At 47.4% G+C, this 22781-nt stretch overlaps 2 protein-coding genes across 2 annotated transcripts in view; one reads left to right on the top strand and one right to left on the bottom strand.

Moving 5' to 3' along the window:
* Positions 1-360: 360 nt before the first annotated feature.
* Positions 361-14619, bottom strand: ECHDC2 (enoyl-CoA hydratase domain containing 2). The gene is made up of 10 exons (XM_040407723.1): positions 14446-14619; positions 13487-13554; positions 12243-12330; positions 9485-9571; positions 8319-8411; positions 8174-8230; positions 7903-8090; positions 2642-2692; positions 979-1026; positions 361-688 (listed from the first exon to the last, which is right to left on the bottom strand). Exons 1-10 carry the CDS (start codon positions 14561-14563, stop codon positions 611-613), a joined length of 876 nt encoding a protein of 291 aa, XP_040263657.1. The 5' UTR covers positions 14564-14619; the 3' UTR covers positions 361-610.
* Positions 14620-14765: 146 nt separating this feature from the next.
* Positions 14766-22781, top strand: part of SCP2 (sterol carrier protein 2) — a 61456-nt gene continuing 53440 nt past the window's right edge. The window contains exons 1-3 of the mRNA XM_040407722.1: positions 14766-14947; positions 19882-19933; positions 21840-21911. Coding sequence (XP_040263656.1) covers positions 14897-14947; positions 19882-19933; positions 21840-21911 — 175 coding nt within the window. The 5' untranslated portion in view covers positions 14766-14896. The remainder of the gene's footprint in view (positions 14948-19881; positions 19934-21839; positions 21912-22781) is intronic.

Genomic DNA, 22781 nt, shown 5'->3' with positions numbered 1-22781 from the left:
TGCAAGCAGCCTTTTTTTTTCGAGTACGTCATGGGATACTGAGCAAGGCGGATCGGGCAAGAAACACAATGTAAGTCAATGGTGCCGGATCTGTATTTTTCAGACACCAAAAAAAAACTGATCCAGCTCCCATTGACTTACAATGGTTTAGTGCCGGATCCGTCTTGTTCATTTGGAAGATCCGTTCTGAAAGGATGCAGACTGTTGTATTATTGACTGGATGCGTTTTCCCCTGACTGATCCAGCAAAAACGCAGATGTAAACGATAAATGTCATCAGTGCAGGAGCAGAGTGGTGGATGAGTAATCTTTTCAACACAGTTTCTAGAAATTTTAAAAATCTCAGACAACCCCTTTAAGTAATGTGATATTTTTATTGCTTTGAGATGCAAACTCCACCTAAAATGGATGTAAAGTTCTCTTTCCGACACAGGAAGCCATATTTCATATGCATCTGTTGATCCAATGTTCTCTCTTCTGGGGGGGGCGAGGAGGTCGGAGTAAATGTTTCATAAGAACTCTTGGTATGTCAGCCCCCTTTTGGTGTTTCTGGCAATGGTGGTAAATGAGAGGGGGGGGGGGGGGGGGGGGGGATGTTTAAGTAGACGTTGTTACTCCCCGGTGTAGTGAGGAGGACGCTTCTCCTGGAAAGCTGCCATTCCTTCCAAGCGATCCTTTGTGGGAATGACCTGAAGGACATACAATTGGTTAGATCTCTTTATTGGGTAAGTTTGAATTTCCAGACCGCCCCAATAAGGCCTCATGGACACGACCATTTCTGGAGCCACGGAACGGCCATACGGATGTGGACGGCACGCGGTGTGCTGTTGGCATCTGTTGCAGCCTCATAGAAATTAATGGGTCGACATCCGCTCCAAACAAAAAAATATATATATACTGTTGTGTGCATGAGGCCTTCGAACCGCTCCAACCTATGGAGTAAATTGCAATCACAGATGGGCCAATAGCAGAAACTCACCTGCCCATAGCACATCCCCTCTATGGCCATTCCAGAGGTAATGTCCACCTGTGGAAGACAAACGCAAACCCCGGTCACAGTCTCATCGGGAAATGAAAAGTGCAGGCAAGAACTTTAATCAGTGACACTACTGGGGTTTTCATGTATCATTTTGCAAATTGCAAGACATTTACTCCAAGTAACACATCTGCCAAGTTCTACATTTTGATTAAAGGGGTTATCCCATCATAATGATCACTGTTAATGATTTGACAGTGATCATTTTTGTAAATATATTTGACTAACCCATTCCCACCGTTTACGAGAAAATTCATCCCCACTTACCTCATTGTTTGTCATTCGGTCTCCCCTGGTTATGGCCACCGCTCTTCTCCAGAATCCCGGTGGCCGCGCTTGCGCAGAAGACGCCTTCTTTTCTCCCAGCTGGGCCGCTCGCTGTCCTGAACGCGCACACGCGATTGTGACTTCTTCCTGGCCAGAATAGTACAGAGCCGTGCACGCCGGCTCTGTATATACTGGCCAGGAAGAAGTCACTATGGCGCATGCGCGTTCAGTCCAGCACGCGGCCCGGCCGGGAGAAGACTTCAATCAAGATGAAGCCAGAATCCAGGAAGTGAACGGCGCGCTGGCAGCAGGTAAGTATGAAAATGCAAAGTGGGATAACCCCTTATGTCACCAGGATAATCACTATTGAAGTAAAGCCATGGCCCAATAGCACTTGGTACCTTATTTCCAGATGGGGCTTTGTTCCAGCAATAGATGTTTTCTATCTTCTGAAAATCCAAAATATGCAAATGAGCCAGTAAGGTGTCCAGAGGGGCGTCACTCTTGCAGGAAGGAGCCCAGACCCCCCCCCCCCCTCCCCCCAACATCGCATTCAAGCCATAACTCTGCCCCCTTTTCCCTGCTCCCAGCATGAGGGTGGCTTGGGCTCCTTCCTGCAAGAGTGACGCCCCTCTGGACACCTTACTGGCTCATTTGCATAGCAAATAAATGGGATTTTCAGAAGATAGAAAACATCTATTGCTGGAACAAAGGCACATCTAGAAATAAGGTACTAAGTGCTATTGGGCTATGGCTTTACTTCAATAGTGATTATCCTGGTGACAGATTTCCTTTAAGATACGGCGATGTTTTGTCTGAAACTACAGCAAAGTTCCAAAAATCTCCTCTGATGACTAATTTGTTAGTCAAAATCTCCTGCATAGGCATGAAGGGGAATAGCAACATTTTTGTTCTGCCTACAGCCACCACCAGGGGGAGTTTAGAGAAAACAGTACAGATTGACGCTAGTAGTAAAATAGTGATATACAGACCTAAACCCCCCCTAGTGGTGGCCGCTTGTAGGCAAAATCATGTAAAGGCTGTGGACAACTTTGGGATAACTTTCTATTTTACACAATTTGGGGCAAAGTTTACCATAACTCAGACAACCCCTTTAACTCTATGCCTCGGCAGTGGAGTGTGAGTTACGAATCAGGAAAAATAAATAAATAAATGATTTGACCTCTTTAATGAATTCTTAATCTGCGCTCAATGTAGAACTGTTAACATGGTGATGAAGAAGAGGAGTTATGAAAAAAATACACCAAAAGAGTGAAATTCAAATACCGAAACTCTGGCAAGTTGGACGTTCATGTTGCCTAAACTATTAACTATTTACCTCAATTCCTTTGTTCATAGCCAACTTGGCCATCCTCACCGCAACGGGGGCCTAGAAGAGGATACAGGGGATAAACCACACAGTCAAAACGTCAAGGAACGCGGCCAGAAAAAAAATGTAATTCTAGCACAAAGAGATGTGGGAAATAATCAACTTTGTGAAGCATCACAAACAACCAGCAGGTGGCGCAGCAGTTCTAGGATAATAAAGCAGACCTGGCATAGAGACTGAGCGGTAATGGTCACATCTGTTATATAACTTACACTACAATTACCCATGTGGGCAAAATCTCCATCAGCGGAGCAAGACAGCAGCGTAGAGAGAATACAGAAGGCATGGCGTTTCTTATATTCTGCTCATGGTTCCTATGGGGCCATTTGCAACTCCCTTAGGCCCCTTCCACACTGGTGCGATGCGTGACGTGAACGCATAGCACCCGCACTGAATCCTGACCCATTCATTTCAATGGGTCTGTGTACATGAGCGTTGTTTTTCACGCATCAGTTCTGCCTTGCATGAAAATCGCAGCATGTTCTATGTTCTGCATTTTTTCACGCAGCCCTGGCCCCATAGAAGTGAATGGGGCTGTGTGAAAAACACATTGCATCCGCAAGCAAGTGTGGGTGTGATGCGTTTTTCACTGATGGTTGCTAAGAGATGTTGTTTGTTTGCAAACCTTCAGTTTTTTATCACGCGCGTGAAAAACGCATTGCACCCGCGTGGAAAAAACTTAACTGAACGCAATCACAGACAAAACTGACTGAACTTGCTTGCAAAGTGGTGCGAGTTTTCCTGAACGCATCCGAAGCTAATCAGTGACGCTCGTGTGAAAGAGGCCTTACTGTTTTATGCTTCAGTTTGGAAAGGGATCAAGTGTTAATTATAACCCAGTATATAATGGCGGTGCCAATTAAGCAATTGTCTGAATTATTTATTATATGGTGAATGCCCACCTTTAACGTGTTTTCTGCACTGATTAATTCTATAATCTATATAATATATATTCATACCTGTCGTTCAGAGGTCTGAATCCCCTGCTTTCCACTTTACAGCCACAAATAAACTGCAGTCACCACTACAGGGAGCGAACTGTGTAGGATTAATGTATAAATCATTTGCAGTAAGCTATGGAGCTCCCCCTAGTGGCAGCCAGAATGTGACCAGTCAAAGGGGTTGTCTGGGATTTTCCTATCTGATCAGGGTCAGACAGCGCACCCCCTCCAATCAGCTGCCCTGCAGTAGCTCAGGTGCCAGGAGCTACAGTTGTGTTCGAAATAATAGCAGTCAGACATCACTGAGGACTGTTACAATGAGAAGACGCCTATGTGAAGCCGAGCGATCTGCAAGAAGCCCCCGCAAAGTCCCACTGTGGAAAGAAAGACATGTGCTGAAGAGGTTACAATTTGCCAAAGAGCACATTGACCGGGCTAGAGAGACCGTCTGTGGACTGATGGAAGTAAGATTGTTCTTTTTGGGTCTAGTAGCCGGAGACGACCCCCAAACACTGAATACAAGCCACAGTGCACTGTAAAGCATGGTGGGCAAGCATCATGATATGGGGAGGTTTCTCATACTACAGTGTTGGGCCTATTTATCGCATACCAGGGATCATGGATCAGTTTGAATACATCAGAATACTTGAAGAGGTCATGCTGCCTTATGCTGAAGAGGAAATGGGTGTTCCAACAAGACAACGACCCCAAACACCCCAGTAAACGGGCAACATCTTGGTTCCAGACCAACAAGATTGACGTTATGGAGCGGTCGGCCCAATCCCCGGATCTTAATCCAATAGAAAACTTGGGGTGACATCAAAAATGCAGTTTCTGAGGCAAAACCAAGAAATAGAGAAGAATGTAGTCCGATCCTCCTGGGCTGGAATACCTGTTCACAGGGGTCAGAAGGTGGTGACTCCGAGCAACACAGACGTCCAGCAGTTCTCAGAAACAGCGGTTATACAACTAAATATTAGTGGTGATTCAAAGGAAAGAAAAATCTTCAAACATTTTTCAGTTTATATAGTGAATGTTTGAGTTTGTAAAGAAGAATACAAACACTGCTATTTTTTTGAACAGTCTAATATCCACTTTTCTTAATTTTTTTTAAAAGGAATAACACAAATTTGATATATTTTTGTTCATGTTTTGATTTGGAATAGAATGTGTAGTGTTCCCAATGCATTTGTGTGTATGGAAATAAAAGCTATTAGAAGGATTTTGAGCTTTATTCACTTTTTTAAACACACTGCTATTATTTTGAACACAACTGTATGTATCTGTGTAGTCGATAGAGCTGGAGTTTCCAGCGCTGCTCCCATTGTATATAATAAGAGGAGAATGGATGAAGTTGCGTACTTCCAGTGCTGGAGCTACTGTGAAACAGCTGATTGGTGGGGGTCCCGGGGGTCGGACCCCGCTGATCAGATATTGATGGCCTTAGGATAGGTCATCAGTAGTAAAATCCTGCACAACCCCTTTAATTATATTTAACTATTGAGGAGATATGGAGCTATATATTAGAAAATCAGAACACTGCCCCCTATGAAGATATATTCTGAGATTAAAGGGGTTATCCGATATCTAAAATATTCCACCCCAAGGCCCGGGCCCCTTTTATGGATCATACTTACCTGCTCTCCAGCACCCACGTTGCTCTGGATCCCTATGCAGCCGCCGCTGCATCTCCGCGTCGTTCAAATCAAAGCATCCATAATCCTTTAATCAGCAATGGACACAGGGCCGTCTTTAGCGCGGGGCAAAAGGGGCAGCTGCCCCGGGTCCAGGTGCTCCTGGGGGGGCCCAAAGCAGCTGCCTCTTGAGCCCTGCTGGCCACTGGTGACGTGGGGAGTGACTGCAGGACACAGGGAGATTAATTCTTCCATTGTGTAAGCGCTGATCTCCATAGTCATCTGTATCGCCGTCCTCAGGACAGTAATACAGGTGGATGTGCTGCGGCGGGGGAGGAAGAGTCTCCCTTCCCCGTTTCTCTGATAGGTTGCAGGCACTAGACCTGCAGCCTATCAGAGGCCAGTGCAGGTGGCGCGATGACGTCATTGCGCCGCCTGAGCCGTACAGCGCAGGACACAGGCCCGAAGGCCTGCATCGCATCGCTGCCAGCCTGATGGAGGTAAGTATAAGTGTTTTTTATATAGTACTACTACTGGCACATGATTGGGGGGAATCTATGGGGGCACCTGTTACTGGCACATTATTGGGGGGCATCTATAGGGTCACTGGCACATTATTGGTGGCACTTTTTACTGGCACATTATTGGGGGCACTATGGGGGCCTCTACTATCTACTGAGGCCACAAAGAAGGGGTATTTTATATGGGGGGCTATGTATAGGGGTATTTTATACTGGGGCACATTATGGTGGGTACTATGGGGAAGGAGAGAGAGGAGTACTATGGGCTCATCTATGGGGGGCACTAAGAAGGGGTATTTTATACTTGCAAATTATAGTGGACACTGAGGGCATCTACCGGGGCACTATATATGGGGCATTTTATACTGGTACATTATGGGGGGCACTAGGAAGAAGGAGGAGAGGAGCACTATGGAGGCATTTGCTGGGGGCACTATATAGGGGTATTTTATACTGGCACATTATGGGGGCACTATGGGGACATTAGCTCAACTGGGGGCATTAAAAGGGGGTATTTTTTGCACTGGCACATTAAAAGGAGAATTATTACTACTGGGGGGCATTATGATGGGCTTTATTACTACTGGGGGTCTATGGGGAACATGATTACTAGTATGGGCACGATGGGAGCATTATTACTTCTGGGGCACAGTGGAGACATGTTGGGGGCACTGTAGGAGCACTATTACTACCATGTGTGCTCTAGCGGAGAATTATTCCTATTGGTGGGACTTTTAGGAGCACTATTACTGTATTACCGGGCACCTTGGCACAGTATCAGCTTACCACAATTATTTTTGGGGGACGTTATGTTTACACTATTAGTGTCAGGGGCACTATTTTCTGGGCGCAGTTATTTTAGGGCACTGTGTGCCAATAATTATTGAAGGGCACTATCTGCATGGTACTACTATTATCAGGGGGTTTATCTGTTTCTGCAGTATAGTATTGGGGAGCACAGTATTGGGGGTGGTAGGATGATTTGTCCAGAAGATGGGAGGATGATGGAAAAGTAGTAAACTAAGATTTTGTTTGTCAAACTGCAGACACAAGAAATGGCTGAAAAATTGTGGTCTGGTCTGAAGGTCCGAAAGGAGAAGATGAGGAAAGAGAACATCTACATCAAAGAGACGTCACTGGATGTAAGAGGTAGGGGGCTCTGTATTAGGCCTCCTGCACACGGACTTTTTTTTTCCCTTTACTGGCCGTTTTTTGCGGTCCGTATACGGAACCATTCATTTCAATGGTTCCGCAAAAAAAATGGAATGTACTCCGTATGCATTCCGTTTTTCCGTTCCGTTTTAACATAGAACATGTCCTATTATTGCCCGCAAATCACGTTCCGTGGCTCCATTCAAGTCAATGGGTCCGCAAAAAAAACGGAACACATACGGAAATGGACCCGTATGTCTTCCGTTTCCATTCCGTTTTTTGCTGAACCATCTATTGAAAATGTTATGCCCAGCCCAATTTTATCTATGTAACTACTGTATATGCCATACGGAAAAACGGAACAGAAACGGAAACACAACGGAAACAAAAAACGGAACAACGGATCCGTGAAAAACAGACCGCAAAACACTGAAAAAGCCATACGGTCGTGTGCAATAGGCCTGACCCTGTATATAGGGGTGGATGGAGGGGTTAGTAGTACAGTACTATCTGCACATTGTAAAAATAAAAATAAAGTAATCTGCAAAATACTATATATTTGTGTCAGAAGTTGTGCTTTTTTAATTTTTTGAATAATGAAACAGCCATTTTATTTGATACTTTTGTGCGGATTCTTTTTTTTCTTCTCTATATTAATGGACACTATAGTCACCAGAACCACAACAGCTAAACGTCGTAGTTCCGGTGTCTATAGCATGTCTCTGCAAGCTTTGTAATGTAAACACTGCCTTTTCAGAAAAAAAAAAAAAGTTTACTACTCTACGAGGTGTGTGGATTTTTTTTGTGTGTGTTGTGGTGGAGGGCGTGATTGCATGCTAGGGTGTGGGAAGGCGGGATCCAGGGGGCCCAAGTAAATTCTTGCCCAGGGTCCAATCAATATTAAAGACGGCCCTGAATGGACATTCACTAAATGTAAATTATGGTATTACTCCGCTGTGTACCTGAGGCAGGATTTCCTGGGCCAGTTCCAATGCTTTCTTGTAGGCAGAGTTCCCCTCCTCATTTTGGGGAACCGCATCATTTACCAGTCCGATCTGGTACGCCTGTGAGCCCTCGATTTGTCTCCCAGTAAAGATCAGCTCTTTGGCCAAACCAATTCCAACTAGACGTGGTAGTCGCTGGGAACCCCCTGACAAACAGGAAGTCGGAGGTAAGTATACACCTTTATACCAGGAGAACGACTTACCTGATATCACCGGCGTATTCTCTTACCTGCCCCGGGAAGTAACCCTCTCGTGGTCTCAATGAGCCCCAGCTTGGCTGAAGATGCTGCAAGACGTGAACACAGTCATTCCCAACGGGACTAATGGCAAACAGATCTGGGCTGATGTCGCCATCATATATAAGCATTACCTACCTGCTACACGGAGGTCACACGCCAGGGCCAGCTCCAGGCCGCCACCCAGGGCATAGCCATCAACTGCTGCAATAGTGGGCATTGGCAGGGCCGCTGGGCACACAAAGGAAATGAGGTAAAGAAAACAATGGTTTGAATATCCCTGGCAATATGGGGCAACACCGTATCTCAGTCAGGGGTGCATCACCAATGAGGCCAGGTGAGGCGATCGCCTCAGGCAACACCAGGTAGGGAGGGGCCATGGGCAAGGAGCGCTTTCATTGTGGCAATTGTGGGTTAGGTAAAAAAATTGGCATGGGGGGGCACCGTTTTGGTTTTTGCCTCAGGCAGCAGAAAGGCTAGGCGCACCCCTGATCTCAATATGGCGTGGTTGTAGGGGCGCAGAGGAAGAATTCTATGCTATGTGGGGACTCCATTACCAATTTTGCATTGGGGTCCAGGAGCTGAAGTTACACCTCTAGTTTCAGTCTCAGTACCCTGACAACACAGTATGGTTGCTAATTATCTAGAAAGGGTGTCAGATGGGTAGTGCCATTGGATAGGTCATACTAACAGAATCTATCAGCAGTTTTGTCTATGCTAAAACTGCTGACAGCACTAGGTAGGATCCAGGTTGAACAGGACAAATGTACATTTTGTGGAGCTTTTATTATGAGGAGTAGTGTGAATATAAAGTTTTATTCTGCCAGGTTCTGTTCTTAAAGTGCCCAGGAGGAGCAGCTTCACCGTGAAGTGCTCTCTGCATTGATCTACTTCACAGCCCCTCCCCTCTGCTTTGAGTGACAGCTGTCCTGGGCTCCTGGTTGGATGCTACAACTGTCTCTCAGAGCAGAGGGGAGGGGCTGTGATGCAATCTCCACCCCCATTCACCTGCAGGAGCAGAATAAAACTTCATATTTACACTACTCCTGATGAGAAAAGCTCCACAAAAAGTATGTCTGTCCTGCTCTCTCCAGGCCCTACCTAGTGCTGTCAGCAGTTCAGCAAGGTCAGAACTGCTGTCAGTTCCTTTACTCTGCACTGGTTGACGATCTGTGTTGACATAAACCTTAAAGAGAGTCCTAAATCTACCAAGTCTCTAATGAACTGCACATGAACGACATTCAGCTCTGGACCCTGTTGACCCCACAGTGCCAACCATCTGTCATCGGACAGGGGGAACTCACCGATCTCATTCATTAACTTTCTGAGATTCTGAACGAACTGAGACACCTCGGAATTTCCCAGCTGCGCTCGCTCCTTCAGATCCGCACCTGCGAGTCAAAGTTGAACAGTCTAAGTACATTATATTACAGCAGGCCGGATATAACGGAAGTCTTTAAAGGGGTCCCTCTAAAATAAACTGATCACGGATAGACTCCTGCGATCAGCAGTAGAGGGACCTGACAGCAAGTGTTCACTTATCCTGCAGCGCCACCACAGGGGAACAGAAGTATTACATCATGCCCATTGAAATTACTAAGCAATGTTAGACATGCCGGGGTCTTCACAGGACGGAGGGCTAGCAGTTGTAAACTTTGATATTTGCTTCAATACATCACAAGAAGTAGGATACTCCACTCACCAGATTATTTCCACTGCAGCAGTGAACAGAAACAAGAGCCGGTAATGAATCCATTTTATTAATATTTATATCAAGCTTCTCATGCGGCTATGCAGATACCATATATTAGGGAGTTGCTTAAAGGGGCGTTTTCCGGGATTTAAATAGTCTCATGGACTATATGTAGTTCAGTCCCATTCTCAAGTGAATGAAGCTGAGCTGCAATACCAAGAACGGCCACTATGCAATGTACGGCGCTGTGCTTGGTATACTCTGAAGAAGCAGCAGTGCTCAGAGGAGCACCGGGGCCCCTTCCACCAATCAGATATAGATGACCTATCCTGTGGCTAGGTCGTCAATATTTAATTCCAGGAAGACCCCTTTAAATATCAATGACATTGTCCTTATATAAAGTGCACCCCTAGCCGCTGCAGCGGTCTGATTATACAGTAAGCAGCTGGGACATTTAAAGGGAAGCTTCACATCTAAATACCAATTTACACCCATACAGTACATATGATAGAGACTATAAAATGCAGCAACTTTATAAATACAATGCTTTACTTTTCTTGTAGCGCTCCTCAGTTACAGCTGATTCTCATCCATAGCTGCATTAAAAATGCTACGGCTTCAGAGCATACCTTTCCCAGCATTCTTTGCTCACGTCTCCATAAGGTATGCTCTGGCTGCAGACTTTATGCCAGGCACGGTACAGTAATGTGTTATATAGGGAAAACTAAAGCTAGCCATGCACATTGTGTTAGAATAGCTGTGGGGCAAACGTGTGTTCAGTCAACATCTAAAATGTCTGTCCAGCTCAAAGGCTATGGACACCTTTGACTCACTATGGGCTACAAATCATTTTTTCAATTGGTCTTTATTAAAAAATTTCAGTCATTTTTGAGATACAAGGGTTAAAAATCAGTCTGTTTTCAGAGTACCGCATCTCAGTCCCATCAGCTGATGGCTTATGTGAAGCCCTATCTCGTGATCTCATAATCGCTTATTTAAAGAGGACCTTTCACCGATTCTTACCCTATGAACTAAGTATACAGATATATAGAGCGGCGCCCGGGGATCTCACTGCACTTACTATTATCCCCGGGCGCCGCTCCGTTCTCCTGCTATGCCCTCCGGTATCTCCGTTCCCTAAGTTATGGTAGACGGAGTCTGCCCTAACGCTGGCCAATCGCATTGCAGAGCTCACAGCCTGGGAGAAAATAACCTCCCAGGCTGTGAGCTCTGCGCTGCGATTGGCCAGCGCTAGGGCAGACTCCGCCTACCATAACTTAGGGACTGGTATCTCCGCCTACTATAACTTAGTGAGCGGAGATACCGGAGGGCATAGCGGGAGAACGGAGCGGCGCCCGGGGATAATAGTAAGTGCAGTGAGATCCCCGGGCGCCGCTCCACATGTCTGTATAGTTAGTTCATAGGGTAATAATCGGTGAAAGGTCCTCTTTAAGCCATATTCTTAGTTTGTGTCATGAGTGCTAAAAATTATGACGTCGGGAAATCAGAGATAAGGCTCCACATGAGCAGTCAGTTGACGGGACTGAGAAGTGATACTATGAAAACAGACTGATTTTTAACCCTTGTATCTCAAAGACTGAATTTTTTTTTTTTTATAAAGACCAATTATAAAAATGATGATTTTTAGCCCAAAACGAGTAAAATGCAATCATAAAAAAATTTCCCCAAAGGTGGCCTTTAAAGGGTTTTTCCAGAGTTTTAATATTGATGACCTATCCTCAGGATAAGTCATCAATATCAGATCGGCGGGGGTCCGACACCCCCACCGATTCAGCTGTATAAGGAGACGGCGCGCGCAGTGCGCACATGCCATCTCCCGTCTCTCCTCCTGTTAGCTGCTACTGTGCCATAGATATAGCAGCAGCAGGAAGAGAGAATGGAGACGGCACGTGTGCACTGTGCGCCGTCTCCTCATACAGCTGATCGGCGGGGGTTCTAGGTGTCGGACCCCCGCCGATCTTATATTGATGACCTATCCTGAGGAAAAACCCTTTAACTGTCTCACTGCATTATAGGAGCTCAAGTCAAGATTACTGAATGTTTCTAATGGTGACCAGCAGAATTGTGAATGCAGCTCTGGAGTAAAATCCAGACTGTAACTCAGAATCAGCACAAGATAAGTAATGTAGTCACCCGTTTAGAGAACTGTAAAGTAATGCTTGAAGGTGAACCCACAGCTCCCAGTTACACCATCACAAGGCTTCATGTTGTCTTACAAGAGTCTGTGTCTTAATACTTGTGTATGAATTCATTGTACTGAGTGGTAGGGACTCCGCATGCAGCCTCTATACACATGGCTCTGCACACTACTGAGGGGTGAAGTAGGAACATGGACACACGTTACTGACCTGCACAGAACACGCCTGGGACTGCGCTCCTGACCACCACCACACGGACACTGCTGTCATGGCGCAGACTGTCAACGGAATGAAAAAACTGGACCCAGATTTGATAAAATGAGAATCAAAATGTCAATCACAAAGTAATATATATTCACATACGTTAATACGTCTGCAGTCCCATACAAGTGAACGCAGTGGCGGACATGCTTGCCTGTCTGCTGCTCTATGGAAACAGGGAGCATGGACCCTCGTTCTCATGATCAACGAGGGCCCCTCTGGCAGATCAAATATTGTCATAGGGGCTGACAGGCAGAACGGGTATTGTCATGGGAGTTGGCATGCAGACTGGGTGCTGTCATGGGGGCCGACGGGCGCATCGGGTGCTGTCATGAGGGGCCGACGGGCGCATCGGGTGCTGTCATGAGGGGCCGACGGGCGCATCGGGTGCTGTCATGAGGGGCCGACGGGCGCATCGGGTGCTGTCATGAGGGGCCGACGGGCGCATCGGGTGCTGTCATGAGGGGCCGACGGGCGCATCGGGTGCTGTCATGAGGGGCCGACGGGCGCATCGGGTGCTGTCATGAGGGGCCGACGGGCGCATCGGGTGCTGTCATGAGGGGCCGACGGGCGCATCGGGTGCTGTCATGAGGGGCCGACGGGCGCATCGGGTGCTGTCATGAGGGGCCGACGGGCGCATCGGGTGCTGTCATGAGGGGCCGACGGGCGCATCGGGTGCTGTCATGAGGGGCCGACGGGCGCATCGGGTGCTGTCATGAGGGGCCGACGGGCGCATCGGGTGCTGTCATGAGGGGCCGACGGGCGCATCGGGTGCTGTCATGAGGGGCCGACGGGCGCATCGGGTGCTGTCATGAGGGGCCGACGGGCGCATCGGGTGCTGTCATGAGGGGCCGACGGGCGCATCGGGTGCTGTCATGAGGGGCCGACGGGTGCATCGGGTGCTGTCATGAGGGGCCGACGGGCGCATCGGGTGCTGTCATGGGGGCCGACGGGCGCATCGGGTGCTGTCATGGGGGCCGACGGGCGCATCGGGTGCTGTCATGGGGGCCGACGGGCGCATCGGGTGCTGTCATGGGGGCCGACGGGCGCCGTCATGGGGGCCGACGGGCGCATCGGGTGCTGTCATGGGGGCCGACGGGCGCATCGGGTGCTGTCATGGGGGCCGACGGGCGCATCGGGCGCCGTCATGGGGGCCAACATTCAGATTGGTATCGGTCTTCTCATGTAATCACCTCATTAACAAACACCTTGCCCAATGAGTTGCGAGCACGAGGCCTGCACATGACGATCTCTGCGATGCCTGGAAGATAAGCAGAAGTCCATTACACCATTAACCCTTTATTTATTTTTTGTTCTATCATTTAAACAGCTGGTCGGTGGGGGGTCCCGGATGTCGGACCCCCACCAATGAGATAATCGGAAAACCCCTTTAAATCAAGAATATATTAAAAGGAGTTGTACAGGATTAGAAAAACATGGCTGCTTTCTCTCACCAACAGCGCCACACCTGCCCATAGGTGACATCTGGTATTGCAGCTCAGATCCATCGAGGTGAACAAATCAGAAATGCAATTCCACCCACAACCTGTAGACTCGTGTGGAGCTGTTTAAAAAAAAAAAAAACATTTTTTTTTTTTAATCCTGTACTACCAAAGTTAAAGTGTTAATAACGCACTTGTGAGATGCTAATGATTGCACTTGGACAAAGTACAAGTCTTTGCTTACAGTTTAACCCCGCTATCACTAGTCCGAGCCTTGTGGCTCCCCTGAGCACAACAGATCCCCACAGGGTTCCACAGTGGTCTCGGGGCCCTGTGGCCATATTACTGCTGTGTGAAACTGGCCTGTGGACCCCGACAGCCCCAATTAAAATTTAGTAGGGTCTGTCGGTTACTGTCAGTTTCCGTCCTGATTACAGATGTGAACAGAGCCCAAGATGGCGGTATAAGGTATATTCTGCAGCACAGTTTATGGAGGACGTGCTGACAGTAGTGTTTATTGAGGGGCGCTCTGCACTCTGCTAGCACAGTCTACTGCTGTGACTCAAACCATCCAGGAAAGAGGAAAAGCAGAACCCAGTGACATTGAGCAATAGAAGTGCACAGAGGAGGGAAAGCCACAAGATGTCAGCCATGTATCTGATCTGTAATAAGCCCTGGACGTTATAATACAGGGTAATGACGTCACTCACCCGCATGCTGCCCTTCCAGATGGGTGACGCCGACCTCCCTGTGCCCTGCAGCAGAGCTGAACCTCCTCAACAGCCCCCATTTAAAAGACCCCCGCACCCCGGCCAATGCCATACTCATGGTGTCAGGGATCAGGGCCACGAGCGCGCCACCTGGCGGCCAACACCGGATCTGAAACAGGAGAAACAAACGCCAGCGATTGGCTCTTGGAACCTTTCCCGTCACCCTCCGGCGCTTCCTGATTGGCGGTTTCCCTGACACTGGCCACGCCCTTTTTAAAACAGACGGCGTAATAGATAGGAGGTCCTCTGTAGTCTGTAAGACTCGGTGCTGTCGCCGCTTTAAGACGGTAGGGGGCGCAGCTCCAGGGAGTACTTGTGGAGAACCGTCCGTCCCGGACGTACAGCTGCTGTTTGTTGTGCGGTAGAAGAGGCCGGAGAAGAGCTCGCGGAGATGGCACCGGCGCAGAGAAGAGTCTATGTGGTGGGAGTTGGCATGACCAAGGTCAGGGTGGTCCTTTGCTTTCTAGTCTTAGGTCTAGGTTCACACATGCGTTTTAGGCATGTTTAGTTTTAAAAAACGCACGTCTGTGAATCGGTTTTCAGTGCATTTTGCAGATTCAATTTAAAAATATATTTTTTGTTTTTTTATGTGGGATGGTGGAAAGAGATTCAAGGCATGTCATTTGGCCTCTGATGGGGCAGGTATATATCGGTATAGTCTCTTTGCAGCCCTATGGGGATGAATAAAAAAAAAATTAAAAAATTGGTGTTGGAGGCTCTGTCACAGATCCTGTCACTGCTGGTTTTCCCATTGAAATGACAGACCCCATTATTTGTGCAGGGTTTTCTGTTAGAAGCCGAAACCACAACCAGGTGTGAACAGAGTCTTGCGCCAGTTTCAGACGAGCGAGTCAGAGACCTGCGTGGTGTTACCGTAATCTGCTGCGAACGTCCCATATCGGGTCGGATCCCTGCACTGAGGATTATTGGGATCCACAGACCTAGATCTGTCCGTACGTATCCAACAACGGCCCCAGAAGTCCACGTTTCTGTCTGTACAGTTCTTTTAGGAAGGTTTTTTAGAAAGTTTTCAGTCTGTAAAGTTTTCTGGGCCCTCGTCAGGTATTACAAAACACTCGTTGCCCTTTTGCCCAGACAGGCGGCTAACCTGTGACGTCTGCCCGGTGGGTAAACATGTGAAACTGTACTCCGGAGTCGCCTCTGACCGCAGATCCTTAGTGCAGATCTGGATAAGGGCTCGTGCACACAAACATATTTTTCTTTCGTTTTTTTTTTTATAGGTCCGTATGCGGAATCGTTCATTTCCATGAGGCTTGAAAAAAAAAAACGGAAAGGACTCCGTATGCATAGTTTCCGTTATGCAAAAAAATAGAACATTTCCTATTCCATTTTGCAGACCAGGACAGGCATTGTTACAATAGTTCCGCAAAAAAAAAACGTATGCAACACGGACATGTGTGTTCCTCAGGATAGGTCATCAGTATCTGGTGGGGGGTCTGACACCCGGGAACCCCGCCAATCAGCTGTCTGACAAGGCACGGCGCACCTATGAGCACTGTGGCCTTCCCGACGCGAACGAAGCGCAGCGCCGTACGTTGTATAGCGGTTGTGCATGGTATGGCGCTCAGCCCCATTCGCTTCACTTCTAGGTCACATGACCGATGAACCAACGGACTGGCCTAGGAAAAACTAGAGAAGGCCGCAGCACTACTGCGAGCACCGCTGCCTTCTCTAACAGCTGATCTATGGGGGTCCCAGGTGTTGGACCCCCGGCGATCAGACACTGATGATCTATCCGGAGGATAGGTCATCAGTGTTTGAAGTCTCGGAAAACCCCTTTAATTTTTAGCTCTGTTTATAAACGGTCTGTGAAACCAGGACGAAATACGAACGGCGACTGCGCTGACTGTAATGGGGGTGATGGACAAAAATAGAGCGTTTTTCTGTGCTCAACCCACCGACCGCACTAAAACACATCCGTGATTCACTGACGTGTGAATAGGGCCGCATTCGCACAACCATATTTAGGGTGTGTATCGCACGCGAACCCATTAAAAAAAATTGGGAATGGGTATACAAAAAAAAACTGTTGCAACATGGGCGCCATCCGTATTCTTTTGCGGACCACAAAATACATACATACGGTCGTGTGAATACACCCTGCCTGTTTCTCACGAGCAGGATCTGTTCAGGAAAAACTTTTTTATTTTTTTATTTTTTATATTGATTGAACTTGCACACAAAAATCAATAAGGAGAACCCGTGTGCAGACGGCTTCGGAGCACATCCACCGAGGATGGAAGCTCCGCGTAGCCTTCGTGGATTTGCATCCAGCAGATTTGCCGCATGTTACAATATTGCAATGCTAGCAGTGTGCATACAATTTTAGGAATTCTCATCGACGTGCTTAAAAAAAAAATAAAAAAATAAAAATGGCAGCATAAGCGCGCACTTTCGCATATGAAAATCTGTCCCAATCATCTGAGGTTGTCTTGGGGGTTAAGCACGTGGATTTCTGCAGGTGAATCTGCCGCATGTGAAGGTGCTAGAAATTGATCTGTGGAGCACGGTTGTAGTCCACAGGATACCAATTTAGGCTTATTGCACACGACAGTAAATTTTCACGGTCCGCAAAACGGGGTCCCGTTTTTCCGTGATCCGTGACCGTTTTTTCGTCCGTGGGTCTTCCTTGATTTTTGGAGGATTTTTGGCCGTGCGGAGCCAAACGGATCCGTCCTGAATTACAATGCAAGTCAATGGGGACGGATCCGTTTGACGTTGACACAATATGGTGCCATTTCAAACGGATCCGTCCCCATTGACTTTCAATGTAAAGTCTGGAGTCCCTTTTATACCATCGGATCGGAGTTTTCTCCAATCCGATGGTATATTTTAACTTGAAGCGTCCCCATCACCATGGGAACGCCTCTATGTTAGAATATACTGTCGGATATGAGTTAGATCGTGAAACCTCATTTCCGACAGTATATTCTAACACAGAGGCGTTCCCATGGTGATGGGGACGCTTCTAGTTAGAATATACTACAAACTGTGTACATGACTGCCCCCTGCTGCCTAGCAGTATCCGATCTCTTACAGGTGGCCGTGATCAGCACAATTAACCCCTCAGGTGCCGCACCTGAAGGGGTTAATTGTACTATCCTATCCCCCTGTAAGAGATCAGGGCTGCCAGGCAGCAGGGGGCAGACCCCCCCCCCCCTCCCCAGTTTGAATATCATTGGTGGCCAGTGCGGCCCCCCCCCTTCCTCCCTCTATTGTAATAATTCGTTGGTGGCACAGTGTGCGCCCCCCCCTTCCTCCCTCTATTGTAATAAATCGTTGGTGGCACAGTGTGCGCCCCCCCCCCCTTCCTCCCTCTATTGTAATAAATCGTTGGTGGCACAGTGTGCGCCCCCCATCGGCCCCCCCTCCCTCTATAGCATTAACAACATTGGTGGCCAGTGTGCGGCCTCCCATCTCCCCCCCCCCCCGATCATTGGTGGCAGCGGGTTACTAGCAATAGTACAATAGTAAAAGATTCATACTTACCTGGGAGCTGTGATGTTCGTGTCCGGCCGGGAGTTCCTCCTACTGGTAAGTGACAGTTAATTTAGCAATGCGCCGCACAGACCCTGTCACTTACCAGTAGGTGGAGCTCCCGGCCGGACACGAACATCGCAGCAGCCACCAGCAGGTAAGTATGAATCTTCTACTATTGTACTATTGCTAAGTAACCATGGCAACCAGGACTGTAGTAGCGTCCTGGTTGCCATGGTTACCGATCGGAGCCCCAGCGATTAAACTGGGACTCCGATCGGAACTCCGCTGCCACCAATGATGGGGGGGGGGGAGATGGGAGGCCGCACACTGGCCAACAATGTTGTTAATGCTATAGAGGGAGGGGGGGCCGATGGGGGGCGCACACTGTGCCACCAACAAATTATTACAATAGAGGGAGGGAGGGGGGGGGGGGCGCACACTGTGCCACCAACGAATAATTACAATAGAGGGAGGGGGGGGCCGCACTGGCCACCAACCTATTATTACAATAGATGGGGGGGGGCCGCACTGGCCACCAATGATATTCAAACTGGGGAGGGGGGGAGGGTCTGCCCCCTGCTGCCTGGCAGCCCTGATCTCTTACAGGGGGATATGATAGTACAATTAACCCATTCAGGTGCCGCACCTGAAGGGGTTAATTGTGCTGATCACGGCCCCCTGTAAGAGATCGGGTGCTGCCAGGCAGCAGGGGGCAGTCTTGTACACAGTTTGTAGTGTATTCTAACTAGAAGCGTCCCCATCACCATGGGGACGCTTCTGTGTTAGAATACACTGTCGGTTCTGAGTTTTCACGAAGTGAAAACTCAGCTTTGAAAAAGCTTTTATGCAGACGGATCTTCGGATCCGTCTGTATAAAAAGTAACCTACGGCCACGGATCACGGACACGGATGCCAATCTTGTGTGCATCCGTGTTCTTTCACGGACCCATTGACTTGAATGGGTCCGTGAACCGTTGGCCGTGAAAAAAATAGGACAGGTCATATTTTTTTCACGGCCAGGAAACACGGATCTCGGATGCGGCTGCAAAACGGTGCATTTTCCGTTTTTTCCACGGACCCATTGAAAGTCATGGGGTCCGCGAAAAAAAACGGAAAACGGCACAACGGCCACGGGTGCACACAACGGTCGTGTGAAAGAGGCCTTATGTTGCAGATTTATTTCCCCCCCCCCCCAGGCAGGTTGTTTGCAATGCACACAGGGGTGCACCTAGCTTTCTGCTGCCTGAGGTGAAAATTGAAACGGTCGAACCCGCCCCATCCACAATGAAAGTGCTTATTGCCCATGGCCCTTCGGCTGCCCCCCTCTTGCCCCTACCTGGTGCTGCCTGAGGCGATCGCCTCACTTGGCCTCATGGCTAGTAAATACCTGGTTTATGTCACATATTTGTGTTATAACTTTACATTCCCGTATGGCTCGGCACACTGAGCACTTCAGCTTTGATTTTTATTACATTTTTTTTAAATCGGCACTCCGTACAAAAAAAGGTTGCCGATCCCTGCCCTATATTAAACATCTTTCAGCTGCCAAGAGCACATGTAATAACAGGTCAGCCAGTTTCATAGGTACAAAACTGCTGACAGGTGCCCTTCACGATTAGGGATTTCCTTTACGTATAGTCACCCACAGAAGTTAGATGTATACATAGGGATCCGTATAGAGATCCCATCCACATGAGTCTTATAAAAAAAATAAATAAAAAAAAAGCAAACCCCCCCCCCCCCCCCCCCCCATAGACAATATAATAAGTGTGAGCTTTTTTTTATTGGAATGCTATATGTCGTATATCGTCAGTGTGATTTTGCTTTTACAACCCAGAGATTCATCCACAACTTGTTTTACTTCTTCCTTTACAGTTTATAAAACCCAGAGGTGAGGTTGATTATCCGGATATGGCTAAGGAGGCAGGTGAGTGGCACGGACGTGGCTGGCAGACTCCATGACGGTTTTCATCATGTGCCCTGTCTATGTAGGGTTTTTTTTTTTTTTATTGAATTTTCCAGAAAGTCTTATGGGGTTATTTATCAAACTGGTGTAAAGTAGGACTGGCTTAGTTGCCCATAGCAACCAATCAGACTCCACCTTTCATTTTCCAAAGGAGCTGTGAAAAATGAAAGGAGGAATCTGATTGGTTGCTATGGGCAACTCAGCCAGTTCTACTCTACACCAGTTTGATAAATGACCCCGTTAGTTTAGTCACACATGGGGGATATCACTTTTACAAAATTTCATGTACCCACTGGTAGAAAAAAAAAAAATCCACAGTGGAAATTAACCTATGTGAAGATTTTCAAACCTGTGGTAAATCGCATGTAATTTAGGCATTTTGCTACAGATTCATCAGGGGCTGTGACATGGAATATCTCGTACTTAGGCTATGTAGGTGCGTTAAAGGGTTTGTCTGGCCTTGGAGGAGACAACCCCAGGTGTCCTCCCCTGTCCTTTACAGAACATAAAATCCCCACTCGCCTGTCCATAGTCCCGCCGCTGCTCCATTCCTGGCCATTACAGGGTTAAGCTGCCCCCTGGGATAACCCCAGGGGCTGCCCGCTCCATGGCCAGACAACCCCTTTAGGCCCCATTTACATGACCATATTTGTGCTCCACATCTGATCAGAATTTTTATGCAGATTGGATGCGGACCCATTTATTTCAATGGGGTTTAAAAAAAAAAATGCGGACATCACGCCGTGTGCTCTCTGCATCTGTATGTCCCCGCACAAGAGAGAACATGTCGTATTCTTGTCCATTTTGCGGACGAAAATAGGCAGTGTTTCAATGGGTCACCAAAAAACGGATGCAACACAGACCTCCAGGGTTTGTTTTTTTTTTTTTTTTTGCAGATCTGCACATACGGTCGTGCAAATGCACCATTAAGCTGGTCTCATACTGGGCACATTCATCACTAGAACTGTGTTGTTGTTTTTTTTTGTTTTTTTTTCTTTCCCCCATCATATTTTTATTTAATTATTTATTTATTTTTTTATATATTTTATTGACACAAGGGTGATAGGACCAACATGATTCGCCCTCTGCCCCTTAACATTCCTTGCAAACGAGCGTGTGCAGATTAGGTCCGGATGCGTTGCGAAAGCGTTCAGTGAAAAATGCGCGATTTCGCAAACAGTCATTCAGTTTTGTCTGCGATCACGTTCAGTTTTTATCGTGCGGGTGCAATGCGATTTAATGCGTTTTGCATGCGTGTGATAAAAAACTGAATGTTTACAAACAATATCTTTTAGCAAGCAACAGTGAAAAGCACATCGCATCTGCACTTGCTTGCGTTTGCGATGCGCTTTTCATGCAGCCCCATTCACTTCTATGGGGCCAGCGTTGCGTGAAAATCACAGAATATAGAACATGCTGCGATTTTTCACACAACGCACGAGTGACGCGTGAAAACCAACGCTCATGTACACAGACCCATTGAAATGAATGGGTCCGGATTCCGTGCGGGCGCAATGCGTTCGCATCACGCATTGCACCCGTGCGGAATACTCGCTTGTGTGAAAGGGGCATAAAAAATATATATATATATATATATATAATATATATATATATAATGAAAATGATGAAAGTTCAGGGCAGCACACCTAGTAGCAAGTGTTGGGTGCCAGCGGTGTCGACACTCGATCCAAAGTATCAAATAACCAGAAGAATAAACACACCGCAGCACATCCGTATGGTGAAAAATGGTGGGATCCTTTATTCACCCAAGCAGCGACGTTTCGGTCCGCTTGCTGGGACCATTCTCAAGCAATAATTATAATAATTATAAATTTATTTAAAAAAAATGTTATTTTTTTTCTAACAGGAGAGAAGGCTCTGGCTGATGCAGGGATTGCATATTCCTTGGTGGAGCAGGCATGTGTGGGCTACGTCTATGGTAAGTTAGTTTATTCTTTGTATGACAACGACAAACTCTGCTCTGCTACATCTGTAAACATTGGAATGGGTCCACGTCACAGGAGTATCCTTGGCTTTCTGCACTGGAACAGTAATAATTATTAAAGGGGTTGTCAGAGTTATGAAAAAAACATATAGCACTCTAAATCTGATGGGCAGCAATATATAACCAAGCTAAGCAAGTTTTTGGCAAAAAATATATATTTCCTCATTTCCCTGGTTCTCTTTTGGCCCTTTTGTTTACCTGCAATAAGAACAATCTCTTCCCCTCCCGCTGCTCTGCAAAGGGAGTGAATACAAGAGCTGCCCTGAGTGACATGTCAGCCTGCTGGGAGACTCAGCAGCATGTTGTACGTGTAGGACTACAAGTCCCAGCTGTACAAGGACACTGCTAATACACACACAGGATCTTCCCCCTACCCGTTCTTGTGCAATGCTCTGCAGAACTCCTCTAGTCTGTCAGCTCTATGTCCAGCATTTGTCTCCTCACTGCCACCAGCTACTCTGTAAAGCCTTCAGCCCTGAGTCTGTGTGCTACTGAAGGGGTTAAGAATCCAGGGAGAGAGCAGACCGCAGTGAAGGGGGGTGTGGCCAGCACAGAGAGGTCTGGTGTACAGACACATCTGCTCTCAGGCTTGTGCGCCAAACATTATCAGAGCAGGGAGAGAAGCTGACATCATGGGTCATGTGACCCTCAGTGAAATCTGAGAAAGGAGCAACTACAGATGCAGTAAGTGCACGATGAAGCTGTTACATTTGCCTAGTTAGAAACATATAAAGAACAAAAAAATAACTCAGACAACCCCTTTAAGCTGAGTACGTGGAATAGTCGCATGGTGTTCATGTTTTC

Source organism: Bufo bufo, chromosome 9 (genome assembly GCF_905171765.1).
Source record: "Bufo bufo chromosome 9, aBufBuf1.1, whole genome shotgun sequence".
NCBI classification, from domain to species: Eukaryota; Metazoa; Chordata; class Amphibia; order Anura; family Bufonidae; genus Bufo; species Bufo bufo.
This window is presented reverse-complemented; position numbering and strand designations above follow the sequence as displayed.